This window comes from Tenebrio molitor, chromosome 9, assembly GCF_963966145.1.
Source record: "Tenebrio molitor chromosome 9, icTenMoli1.1, whole genome shotgun sequence".
NCBI classification, from domain to species: domain Eukaryota; kingdom Metazoa; phylum Arthropoda; class Insecta; order Coleoptera; family Tenebrionidae; genus Tenebrio; species Tenebrio molitor.
This window is the reverse complement of record NC_091054.1, coordinates 11,099,523-11,113,744: the sequence shown is the minus strand read 5'-3', so window position 1 is coordinate 11,113,744 and position 14,222 is coordinate 11,099,523. Positions and strand designations below refer to the sequence as shown.

At 40.0% G+C, this 14,222-nt stretch overlaps 3 protein-coding genes across 3 annotated transcripts; 1 reads left to right on the top strand and 2 right to left on the bottom strand.

The window, feature by feature from the left end:
• Positions 1-4,196: 4,196 nt before the first annotated feature.
• 128up (GTP-binding protein 128up) lies at positions 4,197-5,737 on the bottom strand. The gene is made up of 5 exons (XM_069058297.1): positions 5,577-5,737; positions 4,819-5,524; positions 4,637-4,766; positions 4,460-4,582; positions 4,197-4,405 (listed from the first exon to the last, which is right to left on the bottom strand). The coding sequence occupies exons 1-5, from the start codon at positions 5,616-5,618 to the stop codon at positions 4,303-4,305; spliced, it is 1,104 nt and encodes a 367-aa protein (XP_068914398.1). The 5' UTR covers positions 5,619-5,737; the 3' UTR covers positions 4,197-4,302.
• Positions 5,738-5,756: 19 nt separating this feature from the next.
• On the bottom strand, positions 5,757-14,192 carry LOC138138351 (uncharacterized). The gene is made up of 18 exons (XM_069058246.1): positions 13,934-14,192; positions 13,152-13,273; positions 12,977-13,102; positions 12,647-12,927; positions 12,443-12,597; positions 12,243-12,393; positions 11,774-12,205; positions 10,351-10,573; positions 10,144-10,286; positions 9,905-10,089; positions 9,757-9,854; positions 9,492-9,709; positions 9,221-9,444; positions 9,060-9,163; positions 8,843-9,009; positions 8,556-8,789; positions 8,293-8,507; positions 5,757-8,248 (listed from the first exon to the last, which is right to left on the bottom strand). Exons 1-18 carry the CDS (start codon positions 14,023-14,025, stop codon positions 5,989-5,991), a joined length of 5,430 nt encoding a protein of 1,809 aa, XP_068914347.1. The 5' UTR covers positions 14,026-14,192; the 3' UTR covers positions 5,757-5,988.
• Positions 11,258-11,772, top strand: LOC138138388 (pro-resilin-like). The gene is made up of 2 exons (XM_069058308.1): positions 11,258-11,410; positions 11,456-11,772. The coding sequence occupies exons 1-2, from the start codon at positions 11,330-11,332 to the stop codon at positions 11,660-11,662; spliced, it is 288 nt and encodes a 95-aa protein (XP_068914409.1). The 5' UTR covers positions 11,258-11,329; the 3' UTR covers positions 11,663-11,772.
• Positions 14,193-14,222: the final 30 nt, after the last annotated feature.

Genomic DNA, 14,222 nt, shown 5'->3' with positions numbered 1-14,222 from the left:
CACCCTCTCGAATTTTTCGCATTAATCAATCCCCGGGCTCGTCTAATGTTAAGCCATCTTAATCCCCGACTTAATTAAAGTCAAACGCATCATTGTGCCAGAGGGCGCCACAGTTCTGGGTTCATTAGAAACACCGTGAAAGTTTCATGTGAAATTGAAATTTCGTGGAAGTTTTCGCATGAAACATTTCAGACTCGCATTTTCCTATGCAGCCCCCAGACTGACAGGATGATGTATATCTTTGGAGGCGTTTTGTTCGTCGTCGAGATAAATTTCGCTGCACTCGATATGGTGATTCGGAAGCGAAACCAAGTTTCTATATCGAGGCTGAGCCCTCCAAGGGGGCAGCATTTTTGTTAATTGAGTCAACAACAAAACTCGACCGATGCGCATAAAAAATTGAAAGCTATTTTGTTTCTTCGTTTAAAGTGTAATCCTCCGATCGAATGAAATCGGCTCGTGTTACATAAATTTATGATTTGATTTTAAATTAAAAACCTACTCCCTTCTCATTGAATTCGACTACCACAAACAGAATTTATTATACATTCAACGTTCAATGAGTGAAAAATGAAACGTGCAGAAAATATCTGTTTCCATTCTACAAACTGGGAATAAATTAAAATGACTGATTGGGAATCAATTGAAAAAATACAGCAGCATTAATTTAAGTGATATTTCGAAATACTGATTGATTTCAAGAGAAATTCTCTCTTTAAGAATTCGGTCGTTTGAAATGTTCATTACCAGAAATAATCTACAATGTTTCTTAATTTGAAAGAATTTTTTAAAGGTGTCTAGACAACGTGTTTCACGTAAGAGTACGAGCGCAAAACATTGTGTTTTTATAATAAAGTTTTTCGCTCTGCGGCCAAGGTAGCGGATTAAATTATTAGTTAGTTTGATACAACTGCAAAAGGCAGGTGTTTACGTGTTGATTCTGTGATTTGAGCTAAAATTTTGTGGAAATTGTACGTTTATTTTCGAATAGTGAATATTGTGTAGCGAATTGTGAAGCGTGCGGGAGTGCTCCTCGAGCCCAGAGAAATTTCGTGCTATTCCTTGTGGGAGTACATGAAAGACTTGGTAGAAAATGTTGCCACAACAATTCGCACAAACAATATCAGGACAGGTATGCTGGAATGAGTGGTAGAATCATTTCGTCGGCGCGTTCACTATTATATTGACAATAACGGCGGTTTCTTTGTGATGATTAGTGATTACTTCATGAGAATACACGAGTTAATACATTAATTTTAGGCGACATTTTCTCATTATCTTACGTATGGGCGATTCATTAGGGTCAGTTTAAAATATTTATTATTAAAATTGTTTTTATTTAATATCTACCATATGATTCTCTTTTTTCTCCTCCACCCTTATCATTATAGGTCACAGCAACGGGCGCAGTAGTAGCCACTGTGCTTAAGTTAGCAAAAAAATAAGTGAAAGTTTTCTTGCATTTGTTTTTTGTTCTTCGGTTATCGGCATCGGGGAAGTAAATAATAGGCGGGTAATGAAATCCAAATCTTTCAATAATTTTTATTGGATAACGAGTTTTATTACTAATTAAAATTAATGTGCTTATTTCTGAGACACATTGTATATCATTCACAGTAGAAGGTCTTTCTCTGCGTCGTCTTGGTCTTCAATCTCTGGGCTTAGCACAAAAAGACTCACTTTTACTCTTAATGATATAATCTACTATTGGACATCCCTTGTTCCCCTTTGTTCAAACATTTGCGGAAAAGCTCCCCAGCGATAGTACAGGGTTATTCTAAATGATTGTAGTCGAAGTAGGCCATGCCCATGTTATTACATTTTTGCCGCTTTCATGTGAACTGTCAGTTTTGTCGCTGCCACTGTCATTTTTTAGGTGAAAAGTGCGGTGATGAGATTTTTATTTATTTTTATTAAATTAACGATCGAATCCAGAAATATTGAGTTGTTTTGCAATCAATTTAACTCCCGTGTGTGCACGATTTGTACTCACTTATTCAAATCATTTTGATGTTTTTTTTATGTGGTGCGGCAACCATAAATTTTACATTCAGTTTTCACGCCTACTTCGACTACAATCATTTAGAATAACCCGTATTAATTATTATGGATGTCCAAAACTACAATTTATAATTTTTAATGAATCTAGTTCCCATTGTCAAATGTATTTTGTGTTGCGTTTAGACTTCGTCAGGCTAATAGGTACTCTTACGTGAAACACGTTGTATAAAAAATTAAATATATTTCCTGTTAACGTATAAAAGATCCATCGACACCACAATTTACATCGAAAATACGTCTGGCAATGCTGTTGAATTTTCTTTCAGGAAAATTCATGGAAAATTTGGTAATTGTTCACTTTAACTACTTCTGGAATTTTCGCGTTTTTTCTGGCTAGACAGCCTCAGGGCGTCCTCCTAGATCGTTTCCCACCAGTCAAACCTTGTGCAAATGAAAATTTTCCTTACCCTTCAGTTATACTAAGACTTGGCGCGACCTTGACGCGACCTTGAAACACAACAAGAGAGAAAAAAAAGGCATTTGCACAAGGTTTGAATGGTGGGACAATCTAGGAGGACGCCCTAAGGCTGTCTAGCCAGAAAAAACGCGAAAATTCCAGAAATAGTTAAAGTGAACAATTACCGAAAATTCTTCCACACAACGTATCCTGCGTTCATTTAAATTTGTGCTCAAAGTAGACTTGTTTGTGAACGCACTATACGGATAGACGGATTACGGATCAACTGTTTTTCTTACGCTTTTACACGAGTGGTGCGTTCTTAATGTTCTCAATAGAGTCTCCAACGCCAACTTTGAGGATTCATTTAAATGAACGCACGATATTAAGGAAATTTTTAATTTTTTGTTAAATCAATTTCTTTCTTTTGACGGCATTATATTGATTGTGAATTTTTGTGTTAGTTTGGCCAAAATTTAATCGCCGTTGCAGTTGTGCCAACTTATATAATCGTCAATTGCGACACAACATACGGTTAAAAGAATATTTGTTGTCCAATTTGTATACTTAGTTTCTGAAAGGAATGCCATGACAAGGAGTCGTATAATATCGCGGTCGACATCGGGATTAATTGAAGAGGTGTTGTCCCGGGGTTGTCTGAAAGTTAACTCAAGGTCACTGAAAAATTTATTTTTTAAAGTTTCTCATAATTACCTATTCACGTCACAGCTGTAACTGAAATTTTAATCAAATAAAAATTACATTTTCCACACTTTTACGTCGGTCGCTTTTCCGCTAGTCTCATCTACTGTCGCCAGCAATAAATTTTGGTCGTCAATGTCATTTCAAAATTTGGTTAGATTGACACAAATTAAAAAAATTTCCCTGCCTGATTATGCCCACGTCGAACAAAGTGTCAAAAACTGAGAAAAAAAATGACAATTAATGTCATGCAACATGATGATAGGTTATGAAATTTACGACCGTTTTACAATGGAGCATTTTACATTGCGTCAAAGAATGACATTGACGACTAAAATGTATTGCTCGTGACCGTGTGGAAATTTTTTCAAAAAATTGTCCGATTAAATACCGTGCGATCAAGAATTCTTTAATTCAAAGAAGCCTTTGAGATTTTGGACCCAAATGCCCAAATCAGACTTTCAGATGCTCTGTATATTTGGTTGCATATACCTGTTTCAATTTTTGTTTAAAATAGTGAGAGTTGTTTGACGTTTATTAGCTGAGTTAGCAAAGATACGAAAAATCTGACACTGTCAAAGTCATAGCTGCCCCTTATCTAAGTACTTAATTGTTGATCGCACGGTATATTATGTTATGTTCAGATTCCTAAAAAAACAGAAAAATGAGAATTGAGAAGTCGAGTAATTCAATCTTTAGCCGGTGGCGCTGTATAGTTTTCGTGCTGCCACCTGTTGGGTAAGTGTGCTGTGATATGTCATTATTTAAATTAGATCCACAAAAAAGAATTCTTCCATCTTCCATCCCCCGATTTGAAATGATATTACAAATTATCACGACCTGCTGTATTATGACCGGCGTGTTCATTTCATTCAAAATGCGTTATGAAAATGTTTCCGAGAAAGAGCCAATTTCCGCCGATGAGGGCGCCACAAAACGGACGCTGAGGGGCTGAGGAGTTATAAATTTAAAAGATTAAGTAGAATGTTATGCACAAGCCGCACTTTTCAAATATTCAGTACAATTAGAAAAACGCTTTAAAATTAATCGCTTTTTATTCTTAAAAATAATTCAAGTTACAGAATTTTGCATCTCTGCGACGATCAACAGACGTTTTCACCACTTTTCAAAAATAACAAAACTCAAACTTTCTTAACAATTTGAACGACATCTTCATCACAAAGTACATGATCCAATCCGACCTTCTGCGGCTGATGTTTTACTGAAGAGCCCCAAACCAGAGCGCTGAAAAATCGCATTTTAATTCTGAAAAAAAAACGACATTACTTCATATCTCACTATTTGAACTCCTTAGCAATGCTCCTGTGCAACTTATTACAAAAATCTTCAACAGATGTGTGTTCCGAATGCAAAACGACGGGAGAGTTGTAATCAGGAAGTTGACCTTTTGGTTTTGTGTAACTAAAATAAAAAATTTTAATGACTTAATTAAATATGAAAACGTCGCTGGCTCACATCCTCACTAGTTTTAGATATTCCCACATTTTCTCAAGCAAGTCGTCGAAATTCCACCGATGGTGTGCCGAAATGGGAACGCAGTGAGGTATTTTATAAATAACATCAAGCTCTTCAATACTTATTTGATCTAAGGAAATATCACTTAAGTCTCGCTTCTCAAGTACTTCCTTGCGATTTACCTATTTTGTTAAGTAGGTAGATGCAAGGGATGTAGATCCGGTTCCCTTCGACTACGTCAATCAAATCATCACTGGTGGCGTCATATTTGAGCGTGACATCTGCGTTGTGAATCTTGTACTCGGACAAAATCGACTTTACAGTATCCGAATCGAGCTCAGATTGTGGCACCATGCAATTCAAATTGATCCCCCCTTTGTCTTTCTTTTTAAAATAAATATTCGGAGGCTGCTTGTTCAGTCTCAAACCGAACCCCTCCAACTCGTGCTCGATCAATCTTTTATGAACCAGAGGTTTCAAAACGTCCAGACACAGGAAAATGAGCGAACACGTCCGCGCCACCGCTATTACCTGTCGACCGCGCCCTTTCCCGTCCTTGGCCCCCTCGATAATCCCCGGCAAGTCCAGCAACTGTATCTTGGCCCCCTTGTACTTGATGCAGCCGGGAACGGTCGTCAGAGTTGTGAATTCGTACGCGGCCACTTCCGAGTAAACTCCCGCTAGATTACTGAGAAGGGTGGACTTTCCCACCGAGGGGAACCCGACAAAACCTACTCGAGCGTCGCCCGTCTTGGCCACGTCGAAACCCTCGCCCGTGCCCCCGCCACCTCCTTTCGGGGTGATCAGTTCGCGGCGCAATTTGGCCAGGCGGGCCTTGAGGAGGCCCAAGTGGCCAGCGGTGGCTTTGTTCTTCTGTGTTCTAGCCATCTGGAAAGTTAGGTTATGTGTCGGGGAGTCGCGTTCGACAAAGTGTACTCACTTCGGCCTCGATTGCGGCGATTTTTTCCAATATTGTACTCATCTTGTCGGTCGAATTGATTAGTTTCGTCGATAAAACTCACGAGAAATTGATCACCGTGTTTACACGTTCGCACATGGGGCTCCCGCGTTTGACAGATGGTTCATCGACGGCGGGATATTCAAATTTACAATAAAACCATCTTCACTTATACAGGGTGTATTAACAAAACTACTTTTCTTTAATAAAAAACTAAATATATTTCTATTTACTCAAAGTAGTTTTTCTTATTCGTTTGGTTGTAATATTAATCACACACAAAAGACAACACATTAAAAAAAAAAAAAAACAAAAATTAAATTAACAAAGTATGTATCACAAACGTAACAAAAGAAATAAACAAATTTGTATCTTTTCAACTTAACTCAGACTTCTAGGAGAAAATATTGGGATGTTCTTGATCTGGGTCAATCGTGGTTAAAAATTTTTGCATTAAGTAGTCTTTATCTCCGGAATTTCCGTAAGAATACGGATAGTTGGGAGAAAAGTAATCGTTTCTTCCTGGTCGGGGAGAAAAATAAGGTTCCGGTGTGAAATTTTCTCTCGGAACATATTGCGGTGAGTAACTAATGTCATACGCCCTTCTCTCCGGCTCACCAACAAGACTAACGTCGTGTCCATAAGAAACATCGTTCCTGCTCGGAATGCAGATTTTGTTGGAATAGCTATTGTGCCTCAAAGGATTAAAATTTCTTCTTGGAATATAATTCGATGACATACTCGTATTTCTGTAATCGAATGGATCATTGTCAGTCTCCGTAATTCTTCTTATGTACTGATAACCATCTAGATCTTCATAATGATTTCTTTGCGACGTATAAGGATGATATCTATTTCTGTTCCGATTTTGGCAATAGTCGACGTCTCTGTTGCTCTTGAAACTTTGCTGCGAGTTGCCAGAGTGGTGGGACATTATAAACGAATTGTTAGCCCCCAAACTTAAACCAGGACTTGCAGGGTCGGGTCCTTGTCCTCTATTGTAAATCTGTGGAATCTTTTGGTACCCCGAATGAAGAAAATTCTCTTCTAAGGGAGCTCCGAACGCTTGAATATTTTGATACTGGTCCGTATATCTCGATGAACGAGGAAGTCCCTGATTGTGGGTGAAATTCAAACGATTTTCTGTTTCATAATTTACGTAACCATAAGGGTTCTTATCAAAATTTTTTGTAAAAATATTATTACAACTGTTTTTTCTGCTAATCAATCTATTCTGATTCGCGATCTGACACGCTTGTGACAAAATCTGATATTTTGTTTCTTCTGGGTCCAACGAATCTCTTGATGGAACTTCGTTTCTCTTTTGCATACCGCCCCCATCGTGATACCGAACAGAACTAAAGTCACCATTTTCACTCAACAGTCTCCTGTTGTTGTTAACAACTTGAGACAACTGAGGTGGTAACTTATAATCCGCCATCAACGAATCAAAAGAATCTTCGTCTCTACATTCGACATTCGTTCTATTATCTCTTTGTAAAACTGAGTTTGAACTGTTTCTTCTAGTCATAACTTTGCTGTTTTGTGCCAACTCAGGCGGTGTTTGATATCCGCTGATGGCTAAATCGAAGGAATCGTCGAACGGATCATCCGCAAAGACATCCTCGTCCTTTTCACTAAAACGCTGAGAGTTTTTGAACACTGGTTCATAAACAGAATTAACTTTTCTAACACTATCACTTTCATTTCTGACCACTTTATCGAGAGAATAATTACTGTCAAAATTTCTTTTTTGCGAAGAAAATCTTTCAACTAATGCCTGATCACTTAAGAAACCAGAATTTTCCGAAAAACTTATTTTTTGATCTCGGTCATGAGATATAACTGAATTGTGTTTTTGAGATTTGTTTAACCTATCCAAGCATACTCTTTTAGAAGGCATATTTTCCTTGCTACCGATCTCGTCATTTTTGTCTATTCTATTGTTTTGGTTTGTAAAGTAACGACTCTGGCAGGGAGAATGATTGTTTTGTTGTGACTGGTAAGTTTGTTGTTTATTAAACCTTTGTATAAAATTATCTTCCTCCACATTTCTACTCTGCGCACCAGAATTGTGCTCCATTTTGTTTAGACTACCACGTCTACCGATTGTCACAGCACTTCCAAAACTATCATTTAATCTACTATTGCTTTTGGGTGTCGTCGAAGAAAACTGAGCAACTCCAGCGGAAACTTCCTGAACATCGCTATCCTTTCTAGAATACGCGCCAGAACGTGTCACATCACTTTTGTTCACATTTCTCCCGATATTACTCTTAGCTGCGCAAAACTCTTTATCCTCCAAGCTATCTTTCTGCACGTGCGAGTGAGACAACAACTGGGTATAGTACTGATTGGGGGTTTTGATTTGGTTTAAACTCTTCTCTCGAACTCTAGGCGTAAGCAATCCCACATTTTCCAGAAACGAAGTGGACGCGATATCGCCAACCTTCTCCAAAATATTGTTGCGACTATCGTTACTCTCATCGATGACCGAATCGGCGTAATCTTTGTCTGTCAGGGGAAAAAACGCTTTGGACTGGGACGAATTGAGGCGTACGGGGGTCCTGCACGTGACCGAAGTCGACAGCTTGACTGGAGTTTTTACCGTTTCTTGAGCGCTCGTGGAAGACGACCCTCGACTTGCTAACAAGCTGCGAAGAAGTAATTTCAGGCTGCACTATCGTTCAAGACTTACCTCTCGTGGTCTAGATTGCTCGAAACGGGATAGTTAATTTTCGGGGAGAATTTCACGGGAGGGGAATACGTTAATGGAGATCGCCAAGTGATTCTACTGTTAGTTTTTTGTTTGTCTTCTTTAGGCGTTTCAACACTGTTCGAGGGACACTTACGAGACAGTTTTTTTTTGGGACTGAATTGAAACTTGTGGGCCACAGACTTGGCATCCTCAAACTAATCAAAATTGACTCCACTTGTGCACCGAGAGCGTTGAATACTTACGTCACGTTCTTGTTCGTTTGAAACAAATGCGGATGAAGAATAAAAAGTATCTTCCAAACAGGTTCTGTTGCTTTCAGTGTTTATCTCTTCGTTGGAATCGACCCCTGCAACCGACTTTGCATATTCCGACATCTTTACGTTATCAGAAGCGGGAAAAATACGAATTTGACTCTGAATTGTTACATTCGAACGGTCCTGCTTTTTCTTTTTTTGATCTTCTTCAGACGTGCTCACCTTAACAATCCGATAAAAAAATATTTTGATAAAGTAAGGTAACGAGTGCTTACAGGAGTGGCTTGTGTGTTCCTCTTACACCTCGTGTAAATTTCCATAAATTTCTGCATGTAAGTGATGTCGTCTTTTTTATTTTTCTTAGGTGTCGCCATCTTACCTTTCTTCTCGTGACTATTCTGTTTCGGTTTTAATTCTAATCTGGCATTACAGTCGATCCCGACTAGACAAGCACATCGTAAAAATCTGACAAACAGAAATACATAAATTTACCCCAATCGTCGCTGATAAAATGGGCTTCTATGTCTTCCAGGTTCTTGTCGACATTGATTTTGATCAATCTAATAACTGTGGGATTCTCCACCATGTAACTATGACTGTTGAATTACGAAACAAATACAAGAAAGAATTTATTTTTTACAAGTGATACAAACCAGAACTTTTCATACAGCAAAATGTTGTTACAAGAATCACCAACCAAGAGATACATCAAAGAGTTGAGATTAACAGTGGAAAATTCTTGCAAGTCTGTCATGTTCTCCAACGAGACAATCAGTTTCACGTTCTTTTCCTCGAGTCCTAGACTGATCTTGTATTTGGGCAGATGTTGGATTTGTTCTAGGACTTTGTTACCCATCGGCGGCTTTTTATTAATCAACTAAAAAGATCGTGTATGCGCGACGGTGGAAAAAACGTTTCTTTTACCAGTTCGATTTCTCTCGGATCGCACTCCGCCAGCAGCTGAAACGAGGTCTTGCCGGCGGTGACCAACTGCGAAGACATGACGTTGCCAATTCCCGACAGCTGTTTGCTGACGTACGGCGAATTCTCCCAAAGCTTGACGTGGAAACACTTGGCCAATATTATCGTACTCAACAACGCCTGATAGCACCGATCTTTCGACTCCAGATACTCGATCAGACCTGAAACGCACGTTCAACCACATTTCCAACCCTGTCAAAAGATTTACATTTCACTATCCTCTCTCCGTTACGCATGATTTTCAAAGCTTCGGTCAAGATCGAGTGGTCGCAAATATCTAAACATCCCAGGACTGCTTGGATTATGCTGAAATCATCACTTTTCAACCAGTTCATAACGAAAAGACTCGGTCCTACCAGTTTATCTTCATGTCCAACGTTTTGATCTTTCCGTTGAGCGGGAACCTGATGGTTTGTCGATTTCGGCAGTTGTTCAACAGGTTCAAGCATTTCTTGTCGTTCACTCTCAGGTACATCATGGAAAACTCGTGGCACTTCGAGATCAGGGCCAAGATTTGCTGCAGGATCTCGCCGCCCCCGATCTAAACTGCATGCGTGAGAAGCGAGCCGCCACCGAGAGAGATCTATCTATCTACCTGCGTGAACAGCTTCATGGTCTCGAATGCCAAGTAGTACTTAGCCATGGCGGTCCCTGTCGGAGTGGCCTTGAGAAGGACGTCTTGGTCTATTGTGATCATTTCCGCTTTGATCAGTTTATTCAGCTCGATTTGGCACATTTCTGCAAAAGAACAGATAGAGACGAGGCGGAACGTGTACGTCTCCACATTTCAAAAACAACGTACCTAGGAGCCTCCTGTCGATCGCGGAGGCGTCCCCTGTGAGCCCGTAGTGCCTGGGATTTTTGCTGGCCCTGATGTAGAGGAAAGTCGACGAGAGCCAACGCATCGCCACGTCAAGGTCCGTAATGGTCTGAAGCACCACCTCGGCGTTCAGATGCTCGGTGAGATGCCTATGCAAATTGGATTCGATCGGTTCCAGGCCGCCTATCATTTTTTCGAATTTTTCCTGAAAGAAGAAGAATCGCTGTTACGCTCCGAGCGCAAACACAATGTCCCATTTATCACGGACGCGCCGCGATCATCCACCTGTCTTACTTCCAATAATTATTTTTAATTGAATATGGGCTCACGCAATTATTGCGACTTTGACATCTCTTTTGCATACCGCGTTGCGCAACGGATGCGTCTCCGGATGATGGTCATTCCTTCCTACGACTGGATTCGTGAGAACGTGTACAAACCAATGAGAACGTGCACATAATGAGACCATATTTTTATTATTTTACGCAGCTGTGTGAATCATGTGTTGCACTCGAATTTATTAATATTCATTGATGGGTTTTGAAATGCGAATTCTTATCTAAAATCGACGCCCCCCAAACACGAATAAAATTCTTAATGACGCAATCGCGTGATGCAAGATTGATCGGTGCAAATGGACGAAATCATCCCCGTCGACGATTTTTCTATCGAAATCGTGTTCCCAGACGACGCGCCACTTGCAGAATCGTTTCGAAACGTCCGAATTTTTAATTAGGAGACACACTTAAATAATATTTAATTTAATAACGAGAACAATTCACTGGAACTGTGTGAAAATTCCGTCACTTTCGCTCCTGCTCGAACTATGTAAATTCGTCACCGTTGCATCTTCCTCGGGGGAGCACAACCTTGGCGCAAGCTTTGCGGGGATCCACTATAAAACCGTTCCGATTCTGACTCTATTCAGTTCGTTTTCGATTTTTGACAAGTGATCGTTAAAATGTTGTGCTTGTTGACTATTTGCCTTGTTGCTGCAGCTCTAGCAGCCCCCCAACAGAGACCCGACGAAGCTCCGGCACCAGTAAGTCCCGAACAAGTGTAAATCAATCTCAATCGATTGTTTCAGTACGACTTCCAATACAAAGTGGAGAATCCGCCCACCAACACGTTTTTCGGACAAAACGAAGCTGGTGATGTCGCCGGAAGGGTGACAGGATCGTACTACGTCTACTTGCCGGACGGCAGACTGATGACGGTGGAGTACATCAGTGACCACAACGGATACGTCCCGAGAGTCAGTTTTCAACAGAACGCCAGACCCGGACAAGGCTAAACTCAACTGGAATCGCGCTATTTAACACCGCTTCGAAAAACACACTGTACATAAGTTATTTATGATATTTTGTACCGCTTTTGCTTTTGCAATAAATCTGCCAAAACTCACTTTGTCTTTTAGTGTGGTTAAGATCAAAGCTGTGGCTTCGGTGTCGTACTGAGGACGTCCTGCTCGTCCGATCATTTGCAGCAGAGCCGTCTCAGTGTAGTCCCTAAATTCGCCGTTAATGTAACATTTGGTCGACTTGATGATGACAAGATGAGCCGGAAGATTCACTCCCGTAGCTAGAGTACTGGTCGTGACCAAAACTGGGAGTTCGCTGTTGCGGAACAACTGTTCCACGGCTCGTCTAGTTTCTGGAAGCATGCCGGCGTGGTGGTACCCCACACCGTGCACAAGAGTCGCTTTTACTTTAGCGTCTGTGATGCCTCCGGCAACTTGGATCAATTTCTGCTTCTGTTCCGGCTTCAGATTGATCGTGAGATGCTGCAAGATGTGTTTCGCCGTCATTTCAACGATTTTTCTGGTGCTGCAAAAAATCTACGAGATTGTTGCTGCTCATCGGTGAAGTACTCACTAAAGTAGGTTTGCCGTGCGAGTAATGCATCATAAGCAACTGGAGTTTGTAGTTGAGCGCCAAGTCGAACTTAAAGTGCGACTTGTAGGGAGTACTCGAGTATCCCAGAACAATCTTGGTGAGTTTGACGGGTCTGTACTCATCAGAGAATCTGAAATTTTGGGGTCAGTTAATTGGTCGAGTGGTGAACGAGTCTTAACTTGTAACATTTGACATTGGAGGAGCTTCCGATCCATTCTGCCACATCCTCGATGTTGGATACAGTCGCCGACACAGCAACGAATCTGATTTTATGGTTTGAGTGATCGTTTGTGTGCGAGATGATGGTCTCTTCGATGGTTTTCATCCGACAAACCTTGAAACAAATCCTTCGATTCCAGGAAGTCTTTGTCGACACAACTTACAATAGTCTCGAGAGTAGAGCCTCTGTTCTCTTCGTGTAACAAATGCACCTCGTCGATCATGAATAGTTTGATCAGTTCCATCAGATTCCTGTTGTCGCGCCATTTTCTCGTAAGACAGTCCCACTTTTCCGGTGTCGTTATTATCAAATTGTGGTTGAGCAAGTCTTGGAATTCAAAATCGTCGCTATCGCCAGTTACCGAGATGCAGTTTATCCCAAAACTGGAGAATTTCTTGTGCCAGTCGACCACACGCTCTTCGCACAAGGCTTTCATAGGGCAAACTGCAGCATTTCCACGTTAATTTCGATTTTTCTAACACGTTCTACTTACTGTAAACAATTTTGAAATTGTTCGACGATTGAGTCTTTTCGAAAATGATCAAAAGTCTAACCACGGCCAGTTCAAATATTACGGTTTTTCCTGAACCAGTTGGTGCCGAAACCACGACAGAATTGTCTAAAAAATTATAAATCGTATCGTGTGTTTTTCACAATTTGGGAGGCACCTGTGTCGAGGATGTCGTCGAGAATTTTCGACTGAATAATGTTAAATCCTGGGTATCGAGCAAACACCTGTTGGTAAGGGTGCGGGATCTCTTCAATCGGCCTAAGTTCATCGAGGTCGGCCCTGAAATTTTTTGCAAATCTAGAAAATTTTCAAGGTCGAGAGGACAAGATGTACAAAATTTAAAATTGGATTAACACGCTTTAAACAATCGAAACCTGTTCAATAAAAAGTTCAAAGCGAAATTAATTAAATTAATCTCTTTATTAGATGCGGTTCAAAGCAGAACTAAGGGGATTGTTTAGTATCAAACGGAAATATATAAAAAGATTGTCCTTGATACATTGTATTCTTCTTACTGTTATACTTTGTGTAGTGTGATCATCAGATCATCTCATTCTTGTCAAGGATGCATCTACGAGGAAAAAAATAAGCATTTTACTCAAGAAGTGTTGTTTCTCCAGCACATTTGGCTTTTTAATAAAATAACTGTACGCTCTAAATTCAAAAAAGAAGAAAAAAAGCGTTGGAAATGGAAGAATGTAACAAATATTCTTTAATTTCTCTTTTTTCAATAAAAAAAGACGCGTCATTTGTGAACGCTCGTTGATTGTTACGTCATGAATATCTGTTGAAGTTTTTACAATAATAATTTGGTACTTTGACCTTACTATTAGGTACGTCGCTACAAACATAACGTTGGAAATACTGTTTATTAAAACAAATAAACAATTAGAACGTAAATTACAACAATCGAGTACAAATTAACGGGTGAGCACCTACCGTCTCCCATTTCCGAAATCTAGATTCTGATGGTTCAGATTCTCTCCCAAAATCTGGGATTTACTTTCATTTAATGAATTTCGAGGCAACATCACGCTTGTCTGCAGAGTAAATTGCAAAGGACGCTAAACAATTATTTTTTTCAAAAGACGAATTCTCTGCATCAAAAGTCAAACCAACAAGTGTTGCCAACTCGTTATTTTTTGTAGCTAAAATCACTTAATCACTACGTGTACATGCTTTGATGGATCTAATTGACGTAAACGCCAATTAATCATTTAAAATAATT

What these genes read in the sequence shown, in the direction of transcription:
- 128up (XM_069058297.1), bottom strand. Translation starts at nt 5,618, where the DNA reads ATGAGTACAATATTGGAAAAAATCGCCGCAATCGAGGCCGAA. An exon ending in TCGCCGCAATCGAGGCCGAA is followed by an intron (nt 5,525 to 5,576) that starts GTGAGTACACTT and finishes CTAACTTTCCAG; the next exon opens with ATGGCTAGAACACAGAAGAA. An exon ending in TATCTAAAACTAGTGAGGAT is followed by an intron (nt 4,583 to 4,636) that starts GTGAGCCAGCGA and finishes TTTTTATTTTAG; the next exon opens with TTACACAAAACCAAAAGGTC.
- LOC138138351 (XM_069058246.1), bottom strand. Translation starts at nt 14,025, where the DNA reads ATGTTGCCTCGAAATTCATTAAATGAAAGTAAATCCCAGATTTTGGGA. An exon ending in GCTCTACTCTCGAGACTATT is followed by an intron (nt 12,598 to 12,646) that starts GTAAGTTGTGTC and finishes ATTTGTTTCAAG; the next exon opens with GTTTGTCGGATGAAAACCAT. An exon ending in TTTTATCAGCGACGATTGGG is followed by an intron (nt 9,010 to 9,059) that starts GTAAATTTATGT and finishes GTGCTTGTCTAG; the next exon opens with TCGGGATCGACTGTAATGCC.
- LOC138138388 (XM_069058308.1), top strand. Translation starts at nt 11,330, where the DNA reads ATGTTGTGCTTGTTGACTATTTGCCTTGTTGCTGCAGCTCTAGCAGCC. An exon ending in CCGACGAAGCTCCGGCACCA is followed by an intron (nt 11,411 to 11,455) that starts GTAAGTCCCGAA and finishes CGATTGTTTCAG; the next exon opens with TACGACTTCCAATACAAAGT.